We start from the raw sequence: 24,859 nt of genomic DNA, 5'->3' as shown, positions 1-24,859 counted from the left end.
CTACCAGAGGACTGTCTGGAGTGCAATGCAACACAGTGTAAGCTTTATGAATTCTACTCTTAACCTAAATCATTTTGTGTGGGGCCCTTTTGTCACATCTTGTCTCCTATGCCATAATCCCTAATGTTTTGTCACTGAAAAAGAAGAATTACAGCCTCGTAGTTGCCATAGACGAGGTAGGGTTGTATATTACCTGGCAACTACTGTTCTAAACAAGTACAGTGACATCAAAAGCCCAACGGTATACCTGATATATATTCCATCTCAGCCACTGTTTCAGATGCTACTCCCAAAAGAGTCAACTTTCAAATAACCTTTTTATGTTATTACGGAGTAGTCTGTGTTTGATTTATAAAGTAATGTATTTGTGGAGCTGTTGAGACCTTGATCATGGCCTCTGTGTTTTATGGTCTTCCGTAACAACATTGGCTGTTAAACATTGTATTAGTAGTCAGGTGTACCACCAAGACCGGTGCTGTAGACGAGGGAGTTGAAGGAGCTGCGGTTCCCTCAGGTAGTGAGGACTCTTCCCTAGAGGCCGGCCCATGTTTTTCCTCCCTCACCCACTATATCTATACAGACACATCAGAGACCTCACATTGCCTTAGCTAATGGAGTCAACTCCTGGAGGAGCCCAGGTGACCTACTCCATCAGAGCTTGGCAGAGGAGAACTCTGAGAGGGGTGTTGGTGGTGGTGTCTGGGCGGCTGCTCAAATGGCAGACAGAGTGAAATGAGGCCTCCAGACTGCCTCATGAATAACTGGGCAATTAGCCCGCTTGGAGATTCCGTCTAGATGTTGAGTTGAGTGACAGAGGTTGATTATGGACATGTGACGGCTAGACAAGGACACCTGATGAGGGTCTCCATTATGAGCATCCACATGCACTGTAGTCAGGGGATGTCTAGTTATCTGCTGTGCTGGTTGGTTCACAGTCAGTTTCTACTGGCTCCATAAAAAGTTGCTAGAGTACTGTAGCTTTCCAGAGACAGCCGTCCTCTCTCAGTTTCATGATACCATAGAGTTCTTTCAATAATAAAGCTGTGAACTGTTGTGGTGGTGGCGAGAGGCTGAATGTTAAAGTAACTGCCCAGTGAAAGTCTCACTTTAAAAAGTTCATATTCTGTTAACTCATATCTAAATAATGTTGTTGACTCGTCCTATACTCATATTTGTGGCCAAAGCATAAATTTGAGAAAATATACTTCCAAAACCCTAACTCAAACTTGTATCTCAAACAGACAATTAAAAAAATGCTTGGCTATTTCCTAATAGAACATGATGTCATCTCCCTGAGGAGGATGAGCTGGCCAGTCAGCGGTCTAAAGTAGGATGAGCTTGCCAATCAGTGGTCTACTTGCATGAATATTTTTTACGACTGGTATACGCCCATACCATTCTGTTGTTGGGGTACACCTACACCATTCCAACAGAGAAAAGCCGCTTTTTAACATACTTAATTATACTTTTTTGGAAGGAAAACTATTTCAGTCATATTGTAAATAATAAAGGTCATATTTAATAGAAATCTGGAAACACTGGGCAGTTACTTTAAACAGACACACTGGTATGCATTTCTTTGTGCAAAGCCCATCATTAGGATGTAATGGGAAGCTGGACATTATCTTAAAATAATCACACTGCCCACAGAGAAGGAATTTTCTTCTGAAGTATCTATTCCTGAATACAACAATAATTGTGTCTGTGAGTTATAGGTTATATAGTTATTAGTTATAGGCTTTAATAAGCAATGTAAAAACAGTAAGGATATACTGTAAGTTAAAGGCTTTGGGAAAACAGAGAGTGCAGACATATTGGCTCAGTGCATGGTACTGTAACCTTATCAGTCTTTAACTTTAGCCATCAATAGTCAGACAACTTAAATATTAATCCAGAAGCGGCCTTTATAAATGTGATAGCCCTAAATTCATTTATGAACCGCTATCTCCAAGGCAGTAGGTTGCTGCAGTTTGCATTAGGCTTGGGATTGTGGGGGTCTGCTCATCCAGATACCTTAAACATGTATTTCCCTCATTGAAGCAGCCTTCCGCCAGCTGCCAGGTAACTGCCAGTTATTAACCCGTATCCTGTGGTCTCTCATACAGTAGCTGCAGTCCCCACAGCTGCAGCAGTTATCAATGTCACTGTTCCCATCTGTTTATTCACTGTCAGAGGTGTCTGATACCCTGTGGGAGGCCTGGTCTTTCACTTCCACCACTTTGTCGTCCCACTCACTGTCTTCCTTTAACTTCCCTAACATCATAATTATCAGTGACACTCCCAGTGATGTTGCATGTTTCCAAAGCTAAGTAGTCCTTTGATTTGGAGTTAGTGTCTGACTTCAGCGCTGAATTAGCTAGTCAAAGGATGTGATCTGAGCCAGGGATGGCAGGAACTCAGGAAGTGTCTGTCGTCGTCTGGCTGCGTTGCAGTGCTTATGGGGAAGCCCTGAGGAGCCGGTCCACCTCCAGGCTCCAGCTCCATGAGCCATGACTGCTTAATTGCCTGACATCCTGTCACCATCCGCCATCACAGTCCTGCGAGAGGAATGAATCTTTGAACGTCCTAAGGGAGATGAAGGCACTACAGAGTGTCTGGCGGAGAGGGCCTTTAACGGCTGGTGTTTGATGATAGGGCAGGCCTTTAATGTGATATTTAGTATAAGTTGCAGTCTAGTTTTATTCATTGTCTTCTCCTGGGGCGTCCTTGTCATGAAATGTATTCCAAGGTCATTTTTCAATCACAGGAAAAAGCAGGAAGCAAAAATAGTAATTTTATTGAATTTTGAACTAATGTTTTGTTGCCATTTACAACAACTGAACGTGGACGTTGCAAGAGGTTGATTAACTCCGTTCGGTGGATTATTTCTGTGCAATTATACTCTTTGCTTCATATTTCGGTAACTCGATAGGCTGATGTCCATTTCCATGTACTTGCAAATCCGTGCGCTCGCCAGCCCTAATTCAGTTGTGTGGATGTGAATGAATTGTGCTGGCCTCATTGATTGCTTTTGGGAGACTGAAGTCCTCTAGCTGTGCATGGATGTGGCGCCTAATGTGCAGTAAAGGAAATTGGATAACTACAGAGCAGTGCCATAGAAACCAAGCTACAGTCTATCTTCATTAGCTAGATGAGCACAACAACAGTCTGTTGCAGCTTCTTTTGTATTCTGCCCTTTGATTTGATCTCATGCTCCATCTCAGCAGTTTCTATGCTACCTGTTATACCTGTAATATTTGTAATTACTTTTATTAATAGTCTTACTTATATTTATAATATGTATAATATTATATATAATGTTTACTCTGGAGCATAATATATTTAGGTCTCGTAGAATTGGGTCTCATAGAAAGAAATCTCTCATGCAATTGAAACATATTGTACATATCCCTTGTGATTTGCAGCCATGCGCATGGGAACAAATGTGAAATGCCAGTGTGGTGGCCTGGGTCATACCGCTTCCAGGAAGCCTTCATTCTATCCTTTTTCAAAGTTTTGACCCATACATAAACCATCTGCAGTGCAGAATCACTTTAAGCCTCTGAAACATTCTTGTTTTAGATACGGCTTAATGGAAGTAAGTAGGCCTATCCACATATCCATTCGCATAGTGGTTGCATTTATCCATTCTAGCCTAAGCCATGCTATTATGTAGATTCCACAGATTCTAACATAATTGTTAGTTTTCCCCAAACCACATAAAAATAAACAGTGTAAAGATGGATAGTCCTATTATTTGACAGTGTATTTAGGAATCTCTGAACAAAGGGCAGTACTCAAGCATACAAATGTAATGGTTGAAAATGATAGCCTGACAAATTCAGCAAATACCAGCAATCTTGGATAACCACCCAAGACTGCATTCAGAATGTTCCGAATCACAATGGGTTTGATACAAGCGGTTTAGTGTTCTCTTCTACTTCAAGGTCTCTAGAGCCACTTGTATGCTAAATCATTTGTCAGGCGGTTTCAAGGGAAATGAGGATGAACAAATGGATGACAAGTAAGCAAATGTCTCTATCCTCATGCCTCTATCACAGGATATCTCACTGAGGAGATACTAGTCACTTCTCTCTCTCGTTGTAGAATTAGTCCGAAAATATAGACGTCACACATTCTATAATACTACCGGATATTGGATGTATCTATTTTCTCACCTTTTAATCCAAGGACCAGTCATTCACCATATAGTTGTGGTGTTTTATTCTATGTCATTTCTTGAAATAGTATTTTCTATCCATAAATAGTTGATATTGTGAAACAATGAGCTGTGTGTCAGACAGCAGAAGGATGGGGACGATAGCATGGCACCAGCTGTGTTTAGTTATAAAAGGAAGGAAGTCATTTCTATTCCAGAGGATGTCACGATGTCACTCTGCTCTGCTTGCAGATGTGTACAGCTGTACAGCCATGGCACCACGCCACATATAGACAGTTTTGCTCTCACAGGAAAGTCACCAAATAACACATTCCCTCCCATCACCAGACGCACATCCACACACACCACAACCACCAGCAACACCTCCGCAAGTTGTTATCTCATAATGAGTCCTTGCACTCTGTGAATACGCAGTAGCACACCCCTGCATATAACTTCAAACTAACTGCATGTCATTTGAAAAATAAATATGGCTATTAATATGGCTATTATACATCGATATTTGATGTTTTACTTGGAGGAACAGTGCTGACATCATCAAGGGATTTGATATTAATAATTTCAGGCAGCTTCACACCAAGTTCCTCTTCGTCTCTTGTTAGCAGGGTCTCCTTCCATGGATCATTCCTTCATCCTAACTAATGGTGTTGCCATTAAGGCCCTGCTCCTCTTCATGTCTGTCAATAAATTAATTAGATACATTGGCCCCATTACACCCGGGCCTTTGCAGGCTTCTCCGGAGAGTGGGGCCAGCCGGGGGAGAGCAGGCCCCGATTGCTCTGTTCTTCTGAACAGCATGTTGCTTCCCTTTAATCATCTCCTCTTGCTCAACCACTTCTCCAGTCCTAGCCTAGAGCAAATCACTAGCACAAACTTAGAACCATTTAATCAATATTATGTCATTTTGCCCCACCAAGGCATCACTGTTTGATAAATTGACCGCACCATGATAAAGTGTATTGCTTAACTGCTAGTCGGTGAGGGACTGAGCCCAGGGTAGGTAAAAAGGGGCTACTCTGAATACGGCACGCTGGGTCAATTTGACTGTGTGTAAAAAGCTGTTATAACAACAACTAATTGAAAGAAGCCACTTACTGTTGGACCTTCTTCAACCCCTTTGTTAGTATACTGTACTCCCACTGGAATCTGCATCCAAGAGTTAGTCACAACTAGGGTACTTTATATACACATACAGTAAACACAGAGCAACATAGCCTTTTCCTGCAGTCAAATGACCTAGTGGCCTCATGAGTGGAATGTTATTCATCTTTTTCATAATTTCATAATTAATAAACATTATTATTTTTTAAACACTGAAAATCCAGTGTTTCTATGTAAAATAGTTTTGTTATATTTCAGTCTTCTGTGATGTATATAAAGTGTAATATTGGGATGTAAACTCAAAATTCTATACATTTCAACTCTATATCTGACATGCTATAGGTGTCTTCTTTTTTTAAGCCCATAACCATGTGTGTGAGGGTATACTTTTGATTCTAATAGATTTGTTTAAGACTACCAAGAAACACTCTGTGTGGCCCTGATTTAGCCCACTGCAGTAAAAGGTTAAAGATCTCACAACTACTGCGCAGTGACATACTGTATGCTAATACAGTATGTTTGGTGCTATATTTCAGAGCACTAACATACTGTATTTATTTAATTAGTTGAACATGGTATGCTATAACACACTTACTCCTCCTTGTAAAGCATTGGTTTCTTCAGGTATTTGGTCTTGTCCTGTCCTCTCAATGTTACTATCTATCCATGGGGGTTTAAATTAGAAATTAGAGAGAAGTGGACTGATTTGCTTGTGATGGAACTTGACCAAATTATCCCTCTGAGAGAGAAGCCATTAACACGTAATTATGCGTCCCCTGAAACAACACTATTATAGCTATTTTAGGAACTAGAGAAGTGAGAACTAAGATAAAATCCCAGACACGTAACGTACAGTACATGAAATGATGTGCATGTTGAAGGATTTCTCTCATACAATAATACTGATGGGTTGAATTGTGTAAAACAAAACTATATATCCTCAAAGTATTTTACAAATATAGGCTACAATTCAATATATATTTGGGAATTTAGTCAAAACAGCAGTTTATTGTCACCATAAACAACATATGACACCAACCATAACTGTTTGTTCTTTCTACTGTACGTGAAGATGCACTGTATCATGATTAAAGTCGCTCAGCATTATGCATAAGCACTACAAGAAGAATTCCCAAGTAAAAGTACTGTAGATATGAATATTGTTTCATCACTGCTCTATGTACGTGTTATTCCCTTGTCTAACGTGAGGACTGAACATTTCAAACAGTTGATATATGTGGAGCCTTCTGAGTGGTGATAAATATTCATTGCCATTGTTCCGTAGCCTTGCTTGCATCTGTCATTCCTTCATTCTCTGCCAACCATAACACTGGGGAAGATCCTGCTACATTTCTCTCACTGTTCCAAAGTTAAATCAAAGCAACCTGAAAATAATAGTCACATTTGAATGACAATAAGACTCTCACCTCGCATCAATTATGTGCTGTGCCCAGGAAACATTGTAATAACAGTCACAAAGACAGGGCTTCACAGACATATGGGGCCATCACTCTTCGGCATTGGAATGATATACAGGCAGGACATACCACCGCTATGCTGAGATCTCTGTGTTAAATCAAAGCCTTCCGCTCCGGCAGATTTAATGCAGAGACTTAATCAGCCAGGGCTGCATGGGTCTGGGGCTGCATGGGGCTGGGGGTAGGGCTGGGGCTAATCGTGCTTAGGGCTGCTGGGGTTTAGGGGTTAGAGCTGCGGCTGAGGCTGGAGTTAGCTGCTGTGGCTTGGGCTGATGTTAGGGTTGGAGCTGGGGGTAGGACTTTGGCTGCTGATACTGAAGTGTGAGGCTGTGGCAGGGGCTGGAGCTGCAGGATGATTGGCCTCCACCTGTTGCGGCATGGATAAAAAGTAATTGGCTTCCAAACGTTTATCTTGTGGCTATTGAAATATACCACAGTACCACAGATTTTTCACAGTTTGGCACTCATTGAATCACTTTATTCAAATTCAATATCAGAGTACTGCTGATACATGTGACAAGTTCAGAACGCTGCTGATAACTTCAGAGGGGCTGCTGAAGACAATGTGACAGCTTACTTTCTGCCAGTTGTTCATTGTTAAGAAAGACAGTTGCTTTGTTACTCATGGAGATATTCACTTAGAGTCTGTACAATCATGTATGGCCATTTGCCAATGCCATCAGGATTTGTGTGTTTTGGAAGTTGCACTGCAGTAAGCTAGTTTTATAATGCAAACAACACATTGAAGTTACTGTAAAGACAGACTGTGTCATTGCCTGACCTGAGTTTGAAGGAGGAACTGCTCAGGTATATCAGTCCCGTCTGTGCATAAACTGAAAGGATAAACAGTTGTTTGATCTCTTTTAGGGGTCGCCCAATACAGCGTCACAGAGGGGAAACATGGTTGTATTTGCCCTCTGTTGATTGTTATTGATTAGGGTGAAATGAGACTACACATCCATGTGCGCTACACTACCTGCTTTAAGCACTAACCCCTGTCACCTCTCAGAGTTTAGCCTCTTCCAAGGACACACACACAATTCTAAGGAAATGCCAATGTGGAAAGTCTTATTCAAAACACAATCACAGAGTTAATTTACTTAGTATGTGTTTTTGGGGGGCCAATATAATTTTCTTGAGATTTGTTATATGCAGAGTAGGTTTTGGGACAGATGGTGTGTCTTGGTTGAGAGGCTGTGCTGTTTATGAGGAGACACAGGCCCAGGAGGAAGGGTTTATGAGGTGTTAGACACCAGTGATTAAATAGCTGTGTCGAGGGACAAACACCCACAGGGGCTCACTGCACCGCCACCATTCTCCACACTGGAGCTGGGGAACAGGGACTTCTGCAGTCTTAAAAAATATAGAGGATAGGTAAATAGTGTTATTTAAGATCAAAATCAAATCAATTTTTATTTGTCACATGTGCCGAATACAACCGTGAAATGCTTATTTGCTAGCCCTTTTCCAACAATGCAGGGTTAAAAGGTAAGAAAAACATAGCAAAACAATTTAGGAAATAGTAACACAATAAAATAACAATAACGAGGCTACATACAAGGAGTACCGGTACCGATTCAATGTGCAGAGGTACGAGGAAGTTGAGGTAATTTAGTTAATATGTACAGTACCAGTCAAAAGTTTGACACACATTTACATTTAAGTCATTTAGCAGACGCTCTTATCCAGAGTGACATGCTTCACGGTGGGAACTACACATGCAGAGATCATCCGTTCACCTGCACTGCGTTTCACAAAGACACGGTGGTTTGAACCAAAAATCTCAAATTTGGACTCCAGACCAAAGGACAAATTTCCACCGGTCTAATGTCCATTGCTCGTGTTTCTTGGCCCAAGCAAGTCTCTTCTTCTTATTGGTGTCATTTAGTAGTGGTTTCTTTGCAGCAATTCGACCATGAAGGCCTGATTCACCCAGTCTCCTCTGAACAGTTGATGTTGCGATGTGTCTGTTACTTGAACTTTGTGAAGCATTTATTTGGGCTGCAATTTCTGAGGCTGGTAACTCTAATGAACTTATCCTCTGCAGCAGAGGTAACTCTGGGTCTTCCTTTCCTGTGCCGGTCCTCATGAGAACCAGTTCAGAGCTCTTGATGGTCTTTGCGACTGCACTTGAAGAAACTTTCAAAGTTCTTGAAATTTTCCAGATTGACTGACCTTCATGTCTTAAAGTAATGATGGACTGTCTTTTGTCTTTGGTTATTTGAGCTGTTCTTACCATAATATGGACTTGGTCTTTTACCAAATAGGGCTATCTTCTGTATACCACCCCTACCTTGTCACAACACAAATGATTGGCACAAACGCATTAAGAAGGAAAGAAATTCCACAAATTAACTTTTAAGAAGACACACCTGTTAATTGAAATGCATTCCAGGTGACTACCTCATGAAGCTGGTTGAGAGAATGCCAAGAGTATACAAGGTGTCATTGTACGCTGATGATTCATGTTTTCTTTTAAATCCACAACTAGAATCACTCCACAGCCTCATAGAGGATCTAGATACATTTTCTAACCTCTCTGGATTACAACCAAATTATGACAAATGTACTATATTACGTATTGGATCAATAAAAAATAAAAATGTACATTGCCATGTAGTTTACCAATAAAATGGTCTGATGGTGATGTGGATATACTCGGAATACATATCACAAAGGAAATAAATGATCTCACTTCAATAAATTATAATAAAAAGTTAGCAAAAATAGATAAGATCTTGCTACCATGGAAAGGTGAGTGCCTGTCAATTTGTGGAAGAATCACCCTGATTAACTCTTTAGTATTATCCCAGTTTACCTATTTGCTTATGGTCTTGCCTATGCCTAGCGAACAGTTTTTTAAATTATATGAGAAACAAATATTACATTTTATTTGGAACGGCAAGCCAGACAACATTAAACGGGCCTATTTATATAATGAATATGAATTCGGAGGACAGAAATCATTAAATATTAAAGCATTAGACCTATCACTAAAAGCTTCAGTCATACAAAAGTTATAGCAAATTAGTAAGATTGTCTCACCCAATGTTCAAGAATGGCCTTTTCCCTTTATTCAGATTACAACCACTCACTTTCAGTTATTTGAAAAGGAAATCATCTCCCAGATATCACTATTTCTAAAACAAGCCATAGAAAGTTGGTTGCAATTTCAATTTAATCCTCCAGAAACGACAGAACAAATAATGCAACAAATATTGTGGTTAAACTCAAATATACTAATTGACAAAAAATCTTTTTTTTTTGACAAAATGTTTAAAAAAGGTAAAATCTTTGTAAATGATATAATCGGTAGGACTGGTGGAGTTATGTCGCACATGCAGCTAACAAAAATATGCTCTACCCAAAATTACAACCAAATAACTGCAGCCTTACCGCAAAAATGGAAGAGGAAAGTGGAAGGAGGAGAAAGTAAGGAACTTGTCTGTCAGCCTTGCATTAAAGAACATAATTGGTTAAGGAAAACTGTGATAAATAAAAAAGTATATCAGTTTCATTTAAGGACCAAAGGATTGACAGCCGTATAGATTGCAAAATAGTTGTGAAGAGATTTTTGACGTACCAATCCCATGGCATAGTGTTTATGAACTGATAAGCAAAACGACACCGGATTCTAAACTTTGAATCTTTCAATTTAAATTATTATATACAATTCTTGCTACCTACAATGTGATTTTCTGGATATATATAAACATGGGGGATTGGAAGTGATACAGACAATTACATTGATGGAAGTTACAATGTGCTAAGTTGTCATCAAGGCAAAGGGTGGCTACTTTGAAGAATCGCAAATATAAAATATATTTTGATTTTTTTAAACTGTTTTGGTTACTACATGATTCCATATGTGTTATTTCATAGTTTTTATGTCTTTACTACTATTCTACAATGTAGAAAATAGTCATAATAAGGAAAAACCCTTGAATGAGTAGGTGTGTCCAAACTTTTGACTGGTACTGTACATGTAGATAGGGGAAAAACTGACTAGGCAATCAGGATAGACAATAAATAGAGTAGCAGCAGCGTTCGTGAAGTGTGTGAAAAGATTGTATGGAAAAGATTGTATGGATTCCACATTTGTTGAATAAATTACAGCAGTAACAGATACTGTAATAGGTGTTTTACCAACCTTGACAAAGGGCAGGGCTGTCAAATTCACCCCATGTCCCAGGTGTGAATCAGACTCTACACAGAGGGTTAGAATGATAACCCGCAGTGTTGCCCAATGGAGTAGCCTAGGGTCTGGATCTACTGTAGCAGGCTGAAATATCCCTGTTGCTGTGGATTCTGATGAGAGAAGAGTGTCTGGTGTCAACGTCATCCATTCCACCTCACTGTTGGTCAGAGTCAGACATATGGAGTATGGCAGGAGTTTGCTGCAGGGAGCAGACTCCTTGAGCTCTGTAATGTAATTGAGATGCAGCGAGAATATAGCATTCATATCAAATGAAAACCTATTTTAATGCAGGCAGTAGTGACTGTTGCCAGGGAAAATAGGTTGATCATGGAGTACTCTGCCCCTTGTGGTTTGTGAGGCCAGACCTTCTGTACAGGCTATGATTAGACTGAGCTCAGCCTGCACTCATTTAGTAGAGACTTGTGACTGAAGGATACTTTTTATATGCAGCAGTGATGACATCCTTTGTTATTCATTTAGAAACCCATAATTAACAGTTGATTCATCATCATAATGTACTTTGTAAGTGACATGGAACATGTGTACCTTTTAAAACTATATTTTCCAAATCCACATTAAAGACGCTCTGAGGAAGTGACATTTGCTTTAATTTAAAAAATGGAAAGAAAATATGTTTAATGAACGCAGTGCTGAATCAAGTTAGGGCCCTTTTTATATACAGTATCTCACCTCTGCAGTCTGACAGCCAATGGAAGTTGATATTAGGCATCTTAGTGATCATCCTGTAGACAGTTGACAGAGGTTGGTCTTGGGCCCCTGGCAGCATTGTAGAGCAGCCAGGAGGTTGACTTTGGCTTGAAAGCTGGTAACACGTCAGCTTTTGATCTGGAGATTGGCAAGGCCAACACAGATAGAAGGACAGAGGGAGAAAAAAAGTGATATGGCAAGGGTAATTTAATCAATGCACACAGATATAATAGGTGTATTTTTTTACTACAAATGAAGACATAATTATCTGTATAAAATATTTGCTTATAGTATGGTAAAAAGCATTGTACTCTTGTAGCCTAGGTAGATGACAATCGTCTGTATTTGTCTATTCCGAACTACCCAATTATTTCCCACAATGAGCAAATATAGTGTGCATTGTAAGTTTGCTTTGGAACGTACTGCTTTGAATTTGAAGGCACTTTAGTTGATCCGAGTTTAAAAGTAAAGTCGTGATGTCCGCAGTATGACAGGTAGTGTGTGCGTTATTTACTGCGGCATTAGCACATGACTAATGATGTTTACAGCTGGATTAATCCCCATACTGCCTTTTACATCCATTAGTTAGACCTGCTGGTTTCCCATTGGTAATCCCCCTGCAGACAGCTGCAGACAGAGGGAGGGAGGGAGAGAGGGAGAGAGGGAGAGAGGGAGAGAGGGAGAGAGGAAGAGAGGGAGAGAGGGAGAGAGGCAGAAGGCTGGACTCTGCTGCAGAATTTGATCCTCTCTGTTTAATTTCATGTTTAATCTTCAATGTTTTCACACATTATTCCATCCAAACCATAGCACCTTTTTTTCATATCCTTTATGTGAAAAGCTTTGTCGCAACGATATGTATTTCATTATGAATACAAACAAACATTGAGACTGGAAATGTCGTTTAAAGCTCAGAAAGCCTCAACCCCCAGCAATCCTGAAACAATTTCACATTTCCTAATTACTTTTTGCCCTGTTTGTCAGGTTCTGTGGCCATCCCTGCATAACGCTGCTTAGTGGCAGTCATTCTAAAGCAATCAGCAGGCACACGTCCTCTGGAGGTATTCTAAATATTCCGTCATTAGCCTAAAGGACTGCTCCGTGCTTTGAAGAGAGATGGATTATAGATGGCATGATGCATTAAACAGAATGTAGATATGAGTTCAGAAGCAGAAAGACAAGCCCATGCTCTTTGATAGGGTAGTCCTGGGTTGTTTAAAATGGAAAGACTCCACTGTGAGATTAGCTAGTCAAATACAGAAACTCTGAACAGTGCTCTATTGATGACTATTATGATATTCTCTATTGAATATCCTTGACATTATTACTAACATTATTTCTACAGTAATTTGTACCGTATTTATTTCCTCGACAGTGAATGCAAGTGTATAGGGTTGAAAGCTACCTATTAAACACACAGCTCATATAATGGCACATTTTCTTGTTCCCGTGGTGCGACATGTAATTTGTCTAAATGTTCATCAAAGTGACACATGAAAGGAAATGTCTTAATTCTGTCTTCATGGTGAACACTTCTCATGTCAGCATTACATTTACATTGTTTTGCATTTTAGTCATTTAGCAGATGCTCTTATCCAGAGTGACTTACATTAGTGCCCTGTGTTCTCTGTCTTGATATACATCTTGATATTAACCATGGCTAATAACCATACCTTTAATGTCATTATCACCCAATCAGTGTGGATGGTGGTGGTGGATGTTAGAGTAAACAGAAAGTGTGATTAATTTCTGTGGAGTATTTTGATCTATTTCAACCACCTGCTGCTTGAAGGATGTTTGCGATGTTAGTTAGTAGATTTTTTTCAGGAGGTTTGGATATTTTAATGGGAATAACTCCTATTGTCTGACTGCTGTTTAGAGAGATGATCAAGGGAATGAACATAATCTCAGTTTCCTCTCTCTTCTCTCTCTCTCTCTCTCTGTCTCTTTATCTCTCTCTCGCTCTCTCATTCCCACTTTGTCTGTCTCTGTCTCAGTCATTCTGTCTTCCTCTCTCTGTGTCTCTCTTTCCTCCTTCTCTCTCTCTCCTTCTCTCTCTTAGTCTTTCTCTCTCTAATCTCCATATTCCCTTCTCATTGACACCCTGCACATACTGTACCTGTCTGTCAGTGCTGCTCAGCCTATGCACCCTCCACTTCCTATGCATACTAGAGAATTCAAATAAACTTCCTCCCCAGTAAAAGTGGCTCTATGGAGAGCTGAGATGATAAGGTTCTTTACATTCTGAGAATCTCTATGTATCTTTGCATGCTTTTTTACCTTGAAGATTATTTGTAACGATGCCTTGCAATATCTTGTAAACGTGTGAAGCATTTGCGTGTATATATAGACTAATTTATATATGTAACTAATTTGTATTATCACTTGCTGGTGCAGATACTTCAATTCCCATGGCATATTAGCACAGCAAGAGGCAGCATAGTTTAAAGTGTGGCCTTGCTACATTAATGTAGAAGTATTAATTATGGATAGCATTTGCATGATCCATGCTTTTATTTTTTAGAGAATACTTGTGTGTGTGTGTGCGCGTGTGTGCGTGCGTGGATGTGGGTATACAATATACATTAATGTATCTATTATACACTGAGTGAACAAACCATTAGGAACTCCTGCTCTTTCCATAACACCTTCAGAAAGTATTCACACCCCTTGACATTTTCCAAATATTGTTGCGTTACAGCCTGATTTTTTTTTTTACACTGGCCTACACACAATAACCCATAATGAACCTGCCCAGGGACTGCGGTTGAAAATTAGCCGGCTGGCTAAAACCGGCACTTTTACTGAAACGTTGATTAATGTGCACTGTCCCTGTAAAAATAAACTCAAACTCAACTCAATGTCTAAGTGGAAATATGTTTTTAGACATTTTTACAAATTAATAAAAAATGAAAAGCTGAAGTGTATTCAACCCCTTATGACAAGCCTAAATAAGTTCAGGAGTAAAAATGTACTTAACAAGTCTCATAATAAGTTGCATGGACTTATTAATAGTGTTTACCATGATTTTTGAATGACTACCTAATTTCTGTACCCCACACATACAATTACCCATAAGGTCCCTCATTCGAGCAGTGAATTTCAAACACAGATTCAACCACAAAGACCAGGGACTTTTTCCAATGCCTCTCAAAGAAGGGCACCTATTGGTAGATGGGTAAAAATTGAATAAAAAGTAGACATTGAATATTCCTTTGAGCACGGTGAAGTTATTAATTACACTTTGGATGGTTTATCAATACACCCAGTCACTACAATGATACAGGAGTCCTTCCTAACTCAGTTGCCGGAAAGGAAGGAAACCGCTCAGGGATTTCACCATGAGGCCAATGGTGACTTTAAAACCGTTACAGAGTTTAGTGGCTGTGATAGGAGAAAACGGAGGATCAATCAACAACATTGTAGTTACGCCATAATACTAACCTAAATGACAGAGTGAAAAGAAGGAAGCCTGTACAGAGTAAAAAATATTCCAAAACATGCATTCTGTTTGCAATAAGGCTTTGAAGTAAAACTGCAAAAAATGTGGCTAAGAAATTAACTTTATGTCCTGAATATGTTTGGGGCAAATCCAACACAACACATCACTGAGTACCACTCCTCATATTGTCAAGCATGGTGGTGGCTGCATCATGTTATGGGTATGCTTGTCATCTGCAAGGACTAGCGAGATTTTTAGGATAAAAATAAACGGAATAGAGCTAAGCACAGGCAAAATCCTAGAGGAAAACCTGGTTCAGTCTGCTTTCCAACAGACACTGGGAGTTGAATTCACCTTTCAGCGGGACAATAACCCAAAAAACACAAGGCCCAATATACACTGGAGTTGCTTACCAAGACAACATTGAATGTTTCTGAGTGGTCTAGTTACAGTTTTGACTTATATTGACTTGAAAATATATGGCAAGACTTGAAAATGGCTGTCTAGCAATGATCAACAACCAACTTGACAGAGTTTGAAGAATAAAAAAAGGTCAAATATTATACTATCCAGGTGTGGAAAGCTCTTAGAGACTTACCCATTTACATTACATTTAAGTCATTTAGCAGACGCTCTTATTCAGAGCGACTTACAGTTAGAGCATACATTTTTTTAAATATATTTTTCATACTGGCCCCCCGTGGGAATCGAACCCACAACCCTGGCGTTGCAAACGCCATGCTCTACCAACTGAGTTACATCCCTGCCAGCCATTCCCTCCCACCCCATGGGTCTCCCGGTCGCGGCCGGCTACGACAGTGCCTGGATTCAAACCAGGATCTCTAGTGGCACAGCTAGCACTGCGATTCAGTGCCTTAGACCACTGCTCCACTCGGGAGACTCACAGCTGTAATTGCTGCCAAAGGTGATTGCAACATGTATTGACTTAGGGGTGTGAATACTTATGTAAATGAGATATTTAGAGAGAATTGCACTCTCTCTCTCTCTCTCTCTCTCTCTCTTTCTCACTTTCTCACTCACACACACCATACACACGCACTCCCTCAATTTCTAAGAGATGGAGTGCCATCTAGTGTTCATAGTGTACCATACTGCCACTCTGCCAGTATCAGCTTGTTGATGCAGTCATCATACCATTTGATTTATTCATAGGGAATGCACAATAAAGAGGGGGACTCAGATTCAAAAACAGTTTATAGAAGTAAATTGCATTTGGTCTACTTATTTTTTTAAAGCACACTCTCCCTTCTCCTCTTTCTTTATTCTCACTCCTTTGGTGTGCTGAATGTATTTGAGATTGAGGTAGAAAAGTCAAATTCCATTTGGATTCCATTCAAAGTATATTTTCTCTCTCTGGAGATGGCCTTTGTTCACTCTGTAGGAATATCAGTTATATATTTAAATGTTAAGAATATGGGATATAAATAAATAAATATTTAATATGTATTCACTTATTTTGTTATGAAACTGAATTGTGAGAATGTATCACCCCTTAATATGATCAATGAGAATATCTAGCGACGTAAGTTAACACAACCTGTTAAATCTAGAGCCACGTCATAGTTTCATGATAATATAATTAAAGTCACATTAAACACAACTATTAATTATTATTTTTAAATACAGTGCATTCGGAAAGTATTCAGACCCCTTGCCTTTATCCACATTTTGTTACATTACAGCCTTATTCTAAAATTGATTTAATTATTTTTTTCCCTCATCAATTTACACACAATACCCCATAATGACAAAGCTAAAACTGTTTTTTAGAAGAAATGTTTGCAAATGTATAAAAAATAAAAAACGGAAATACCTTATTTACATAAATATTATACAACTTGATTGGAGTCCACCTGTAGTAAATTCAATTGATTGGACATGATTTGGAAAGGCACACACTTGATTATATAATATCCCACAGTTGACAGTGCATGTCAGAGCAAAAACCAAGCCATAAGGTCAAAGTAATTGTCGGTAGAGCTCCGAGACACGATTGTGTCAAGGCACAGATCTGGGGAAGGGTACCAAAAACATTCTGCAGCATTGAAGGTCCCCAAGAACAGAGTGGCCTCCATCATTGTTAAATGGAAGAAGTTTGGAACCAGCAAGACTCTTCCTAGAGCTGGCTGCCTGGCCAAACTGAGCAATCAGGGGAGAAGGGCCTTGGACAGGGAGGTGACCAAGAACCCGATGGTCACTCTGACAGAGCTCTAGAGTTCCTCTGTGGAGTTGGGAGAACCTTCCAGAAGGACAACCATCTCTGCAGCACTCAAACAATCAGGCCTTTATGGTAGAGTGGCCAGATTGAAGCCACTCCTCAGTAAAAGGCACATGACAGCCCGCTTGGAGTTTGCCAAAAGGCACCTAAAGGACTCTTAGACCTTGAGAAATAAGATTCTCTGGTCTGATGAAACCAAGATTAAACTCTTTGGCCTGAATGCCAAGCGTCACATCTGGAGGAAACCTGGCACCATCCCTACGGTGAAGCATGGTCGTGGCACCACCATGCTGTGGGGATGTTTTTCAGCGGCAGGGACTGGGAGACTAGTCAGGATTGAGGCAAAGATGAACGGAGCAAAGTACAGCGAGATCCTTCATGAAAACCTGCTCCAGAGTGCCCAGGACCTCAGACTGGGGTGAAGGGTCACCTTCCAACAGGACAACGACCCTAAGCACACAGCCAAGATAACACAGGAGTGGCTTCGGGATAAGTCTCTGAATGTCCTTGAGTGGCCCAGCCAGAGCCCGGACTTGAACCCGATCGAACATCTCTGGAGAGACTTGAAAATAGCTGTGCAGCGACGGTCCCCATCCAACCTGACAGAGCTTGAGAAGATCTGCAGAGAAGAATGGGAGAAACTCCCCAAATACAGGTATTCCAAGCTTGTAGCGTCATACCCAAGTAGACTTGAGGCTGTAATCGCTGCCAAAGGTGCTTCAACAAAGTATTGAGTAAAGGGTCTGAATACTTATGTAAATTAATATTATTTTTATGAATTAGCAACAATTTCTAAAAACCTGTTTTTGCTTTCTCGTTATGGGGTATTGTGTGTAGATTGGGGGGGAGGAGAAACAATTTAATCCATTTTAGAATATGGATGTAACATAACAAAATGTGGAAAAAGGGAAAGGGTCTGAATACTTTCCGAATGCACTGTATATAAAGCTCAAGCCCGAATTTCTTTCTCAAAGCTCTGTAAAGCAGACTGGCCAAAATGAATCTCTTGAATGTTCTTTTAAAACCATCCACCAACCAACACAGCCTCCCCTGCCTTCTCTAGCTGCACAGTACAGTACGTTTTATTCCTCAGATCACAAGGTAATCAGGGGCCACTATAGGGGAGGTATCGGAGTTGTCAGTCTAATCTCTGTGTTTGTTCATGTTGAGATCACATGGATCAATATTTCCCACTCCATCTTAGCTGATATAATGGAAGCTACACTACCGTTCAAAAGTTTGTGGTCAATTTCCTTGTTTTCGAAAGAAAAGCAATTTTGTTGTCCATTAAAATAACATCAAATTGATCAGAAATACAGTGTAGACATTGTTAATGTTGTAAATGGCTATTGTAGCTGGAAACAAAGGCCCATTATCAAAACCCATCAGTCCTGTGTTCCAACGGCACGTTGTGTTTGCTAATCCAAGTTTGTCATTTTAAAAGGCTAATTGATCATTAGAAAACCCTTTTGCAATTATGTTAGCACAGCTGAAAACTGTTGTGGCGATTAAAAAAGCAATAAAACTGGCCTTCTTGAGACTAGTTGAGTATCTGGAGCATCAGCAATTGTGGGTTCGATTACAGGCACAAATGGCCAGAAACAAATAACTTTCTTCTGAAACTCGTCAGTCTATTCTTGTTCTGAGAAATGAAGGCTATTCCATGCGAGAAATTGCCAAGTAACTGAAGATCTCGTACAACGCTGTGTACTACTCCCTTCACAGAACAGCGCAAACTGGCTCTAACCAGAATAGAAAGAGGAGTGGGAGGCCCAGTGCACAACTGAGCAAGAGGACAAATACATTAGAGTGTCTAGTTTGAGAAACAGACGCCTCACAGGTCCTCAACTGGCAGCTTCATTAAAAACACCAGTCTCAACGTCAACAGTGAAGAGGCGACTCCGGGATGCTGACCTTCTAGGCAGAGTTGCAAAGAAAAAGCCATATCTCAGACTGGCCAATAAAAAGAAAAGATTAAGATAGGCAAAAGAACACAGACACTGGACAGAGGAAGATTGGAAAAAAGTGTTATGGACAGACGAATCGAAGTTTGAGGTGTTCGGATCACAAAGAATAACATTTGTGAGACGCAGACCAAATGAAAAGATGCTGGAGGAGTGCTTGATGCCATCTGTCAAGCATGGTGGAGGCAATGTGATGGTCTGGGGGTTCTTTGGTGGTGGTAAAGTGGGAGATTTGTACAGGGTAAAAGGGATCTTAAAGAAGGAAGGCTATCACTCCATTTTGCAACGCCATGCCATACCCTGTGGACGGCGCTTGATTGGAGCCAATTTCCTTCTACAACAGGACAATGACCCAAAGCACAGCTCCAAACTATGCAATAACTATTTAGGGAAGAAGCAGTCAGCTGGTATTCTGTCTATAATGGAGTGGCCAGCACAGTCACCGGATCTCAACTCAATTGAGCTGTTGTGGGAGCAGCTTGACCGTATGGTACGTAAGAAGTGCCCATCGAGCCAATCCAACTTGTGGGAGGTGCTTCAGGAAACATGCTGTGAAATCTCTTCAGATTACCTCAACAAATTGACAACTAGAATGCCAAAGGTCTGCAAGGATGTAATTGCTGCAAATGGAAGATTATTTGACGAAAGCAAAGTTTAATAAAAATCATTATTTCTAACCTTGTCAATGACTACATTTCCTATTAATTTTGCTATATTTCCTATTCAAACTCATTTCATGTATGTTTTCATGGAAAACAAGGACATTTCTAAGTGACCCCAAACTTTTGAATGGTAGTGTATATTATACAGATATACAGATATTAGTATGTTGCTTGATGTTTATGGTTGTGTCTCAAGACAGTGGTTGTGTCTCAAATGGCACCCTATTCCCTACATGTTGCACTACTTTTGACCAGAGTCCTATGGGGCCTGGTCGAAAGTAGTGCACTACATAGGGAATAGGGTGCCATTTGGGATGCACACTATTGTATACCAGAAGAATTGAATCTTAGTGCAGTCAGTTGTGTGGTTTAGTGAAACATGGCCAGTGATGTTAGTGCACTGAGTGGTATCTTGACCCCTCTGGGCAGCAGCATCAGAGCAGCTAACATGCTTTGGCATCCGTGTGACAGGATTAACACATCAAAAGCAGTGGCAGTGGCCTACAGCAGCGACCCCACTGTCAGTACCACACCTTTCATGTTCAACTACAGGTTCACTACAATGTCCCCTGCTGCTCACAACGTGACAAGGGGAGACAGATAAGGGGGACACCCTGACGTTATCAGGTTTCCCTTCAACTTCTGTGAAAGACGTAAATCCCAAAATGTTAAAACAACATCCAGGTTTATGGTGCAAGTCGCCAGGCATGTTGTGGTTGTGATGTGTGGTTGCTAGGTAAATGTGTCTGAGGAGGACTGTGGGGTGCTGGTCTGGACTTTTCTCAACATCAGCATTCATCTTTTATGTTCTCTATAGGGCACAGCTTCAGTGTCTCCTTGAGCTATGAGTGAAATTGATTTTTAAATGTGTTTCCTCTCAGAATGTACACTCACAATTTGACCATTCTTTTAGCTGCAATATCTGTGTTCAATGTCGTGATAAAGTGTCTAGTGTACACTCCAGTCTTTCTCCCAAAAGGAAGTATCACTCAAGTATAAACTTCAGTCTTTCTACCAATATGAAGTATCACTCGATGATGAGGTTATGGACCGTTGAGTCTCATACCCCAGTCCCCTGTAGCTCAGTTGGTAGAGCATGGCGCTTGCAACGCCAGGGTTGTGGGTTCGTTTCCCACGGGGGGCCAGTATGAAAAATGTATGCACTCACTAACTGTAAGTCGCTCAGGATAAGAGTGTCTGCTAAATGATTAAAATGTAATTAATCTCACCTTACTTCACATGCTCAGGTGATTGACATCAAGGAGAAACTGAAGCTGTTCAAGAAGTTGTGGTCCAACCTACCTGAGGACATCTGCCAGCCACACAGGGTGACAGCAGGGAATGCCACTGATGACGACCAGTGTTGGAATGGGCACACCAAGGGCAGGTAAGACTGGACTACAGAAATCTTTAATCGCACCCAATCACCGGCTGCTTACCCTGAACACTTAGGTAAACTAGTACTAAATTACTTCCATTATATGTCTGATCCCGGAATTAAGAACCTCTCTGATTATGTATTTTGCACTGACCCAAATACAACAGCTAGCTGTTGGAGAGCCTTGACATTTCTGGTAGAGGCATTGCAAAACAAGTGGAAGACAAAATTTGCTGTGCACTCCAAAGTCCTCCAAGGAGTTGGGAAACATAAAAGCGTCAGAGCCAAACTGAGCCTTCCCTGGAGAGGGCCTTTAATGTTTGTTTTAATTTGCTTTGATGTCTTTTTATAACCAGCATAATGCCCCGTTGCTGGAACTAATTGCATTAGCAGCCAAAGTGTTTGACAATTGAAGTTAAATGCTGATTTGTCCCAAAAGGGGAGACTAATAAACTACTGTTATTAAAAGTCATAATCCAACTTTAACATGTGCATATTGACTACTTGCTGGGTGACTTCACTTGAATAGTAATAGCATAGCTCATTTATGTTTCTCATTCAGTCATTTTTTATATAATATTTAGGAGTTTCCTATGTGTATGCTAATTACATAGAGGTTGCATTTACATTGACATTTACATCATTTAGCAGACGCTCTTATCCAGAGCGACTTACAAATTGGTGCATTCAACTTATGATAGCCAGTGACAACCACTTTTTTTTTCTTCTTTTTTTTTTATTGGGGGGGTAGGTGAGGGAGGTGTAGAAGGATTACTTTTATACTATTCCAGGTATTCCTTAAAGAGGTAGGGTTTCAAGTGTCTCCGGAAGGTGGTCAGTGACTCCGCTGTCCTAGCGTCGTGCGGGAGCTTGTTCCACCATTGGGGTGCCAGAGCAGCGAATAGCTTTGACTGGGCTGAGCGGGAACTGTGCTTCATTCTAGAATTGTGATTGTGTGTGTTTCACAGGAAGTTGGTGGCACCTTATTTGGGGAGAACAGGCTCGTGGTAATGGCTGGAGCGGTTTCCATGTATTGGATGCCATTCCATTTGCTCCGTTCCAGCCATTATTGTGATCCGTCCTCCCCTCAGCAGCCTCCTGTTGTGTGTTTCCTACTGAACATCTGTTCCCTGTCTTTCTTGATATGCCATGTTGTCTTGTATAAACATACTTCCCCTACTGGTTAGCCCTGGTTTAACACCCAAGGTTGAGATAGAAACATAACTAAAGATTCTGAGGCAGGGGAGGCTGGTGGGAAGAGCTATAGGAGGACAGGCTCACTGTAATCGCTGGAATGGAATGAATGGAACAGTATTAAACACATCAAACATATGGAAACCACATGTTTGACTCCTTTCCAATTATTCCATTCCAGCCATTACAATGAGCCCATCCTCCTATAGCTCCTCCCACCAGCCTCCACTGTTCTGAGGGCGCTGCTGTGGCAAGCATCAGTTTTGTTCTACTTACTGAGCAATACAACCTGTGATAGGTCTTGTGGGTATTCCAAGGATAATAGATTGGCAGACAGATTTTTACACTGGTAAATGGTAGGGAATAATATTTTTGTAACAGCTCAATGTCTATTGTTTGTGAGTTTAGTATTTGTTGTTTTGATGCCCAAGAGGTCCTGATTTCAACTATGACTCATACAAAAAGTGTACTTCTTGGTTAGTTGTTATCCGAAGCTGTCAGACTTTCAGAGTAGCACGGATAGGTGGATGTAGGAAAACAAAGTTAGTATTGGAGATGAAACATAACATAGCACAGCCCTTTGTGGGTGGCAGTGGCCACTGTGTTGTGAAATAAACAGAAAGTGACCTCTGTAATATTCTCCCGGGTGAAATATCTTGCAGGGTGTAAACACATTCCGAGGCAGTTCAAGAGTTCACTCTACTCACCCTGGTCACCCCTGACAGACCTGTGCTAGTCATGCCTGTCAGAAGGAGAGCAGAGGACAGAAAAACATGGTAGAGAGCTACATGGAGGGTCCAGCCTTTGTCTCTGTCCTTTCTTATTCAACTGGTGGGTGCAGAGCCCACAGCCTCGGTTGTGGAGAATTCTATGTAACAGACACAGCATGCAGGGGAGGCCAGACCAGACTTTAAACCCTCTAGAGTCTAAGCCCTGTCTAAACTGGGGGGTGGGGGTGGGGTTCTAATCTAACATATGGAATTGTTTTAAGTTGGTCGTACCAAGGACCATTTAGCTATTTGATTTAGAATTTTAAGACCCCTTAATGTATCAAAAAAATATATAAAACAATTATTTGATGAAACATTGAATTTGGCATTACTGCTATTAGACAATAGAAACGAGTTGAATAACAGATGAACTACATGGAACAACAGATAGCCCCCCAAAATAATCTAAAGGAAGTTTGTTCTGAAGTGTCTGTCCTATATCTGAGAGATATAAGAAAATCAGGAAACTATTTGTAAGTATTTTTTTACATGTATTTATCCCCTTATTTTAGGCACTAAACTATCTCCATTAATACTGTACTTCCATTCATTTTTTAAACTGGTACCGGGGACCTTCACACGACATATTAGTGTGTAGCCCAAACCGTTCGGACGCTACAGACAGAAGTTGGCAGAAGAGGCTGTACAGACTTCAGACAAGTCTTGTGAGGCTTGTGGCCAAACCGTTCAGACGATACAGATGTTTTCGTGAGAAGATCCCTTATACTGGATGTCTCATGGTCTGACAAACACCGCTCTAGCTCTACCACCTTTCACTGCAGATGCGGAAGGCTAATATCGGCGGATGCGGTGGATTGAAACCCAGCCCATGCAAAAAAACAGATATCTCTAGCTTAAACAGATGGATTTTGATGGGGATTTTTGTATTATCTTAATTGATTTCCACGGGGCTGCAGAAATTGTAGGCTAAGGGTTAATGAGGCTGTCGAGTGTCATTAACCGCTCTGGCATTACTCCTCAGTGTGTTGCTTCAATGTTCTGCTAATTGCCTAATGAATTGGTTTCCCTCGGTGTGCTTAAGACATGATTTTCATGAAAAACTGTTTCAGGGGATTTCAGTGGTAACTATGGTAACTCTTTATAGTACATATGAAATGATAAGGCATCTTTTTTTGTCCTGCCTGGCAGGTATTTCCCGGAGGTTATGAAAGACGGATTGACCAATCAGGTGAATAACCCAGAGGTGGGCGTGGACATCACCAGGCCGGACACGTTCATTCGCCAGCAGATCATGGCTCTGAGAGTGATGACAAACAAGTTAAAAAATGCCTACAATGGCAATGATATCTACTTTCAAGACTCAAGTAAGTAACACTCCACACATTTTTTAAAAATATATATTATATTGTTAAGAAATACTATAGCCATACAGTTTTTCCCAGTATACCTACCGTATTTGTATTTGAAAAAAATGTGTTTGTTTTTGTAGTTATACTAATTATTTCTGTATTCATGTGGTCACTTCAACATTGAAAGTGTATTTTAAATCAATAGTCCTCTCTCTGTCAGTTCCTCTCTCTGTATATTTATTGACTGCTTACTGTGCCC

At 40.6% G+C, this 24,859-nt stretch overlaps 1 protein-coding gene across 1 annotated transcript in view; it reads left to right on the top strand.

Annotated features, from left to right (window-relative positions):
- The window catches only part of LOC121536737 (glypican-6-like), a 104,458-nt gene that overhangs the window by 78,612 nt on the left and 987 nt on the right, over positions 1 to 24,859 (top strand). Inside the window, exons 7-8 of the mRNA XM_041844226.2 lie at positions 21,196 to 21,335; positions 24,440 to 24,615. Coding sequence (XP_041700160.1) covers positions 21,196 to 21,335; positions 24,440 to 24,615 — 316 coding nt within the window. The remainder of the gene's footprint in view (positions 1 to 21,195; positions 21,336 to 24,439; positions 24,616 to 24,859) is intronic.

The sequence above is a fragment of the Coregonus clupeaformis genome, chromosome 23 (genome assembly GCF_020615455.1).
Source record: "Coregonus clupeaformis isolate EN_2021a chromosome 23, ASM2061545v1, whole genome shotgun sequence".
Classification (NCBI taxonomy): domain Eukaryota; kingdom Metazoa; phylum Chordata; class Actinopteri; order Salmoniformes; family Salmonidae; genus Coregonus; species Coregonus clupeaformis.
The sequence above is the reverse complement of the archived record's forward strand: the minus strand, read 5'-3'. Positions and strand labels throughout refer to the sequence as shown.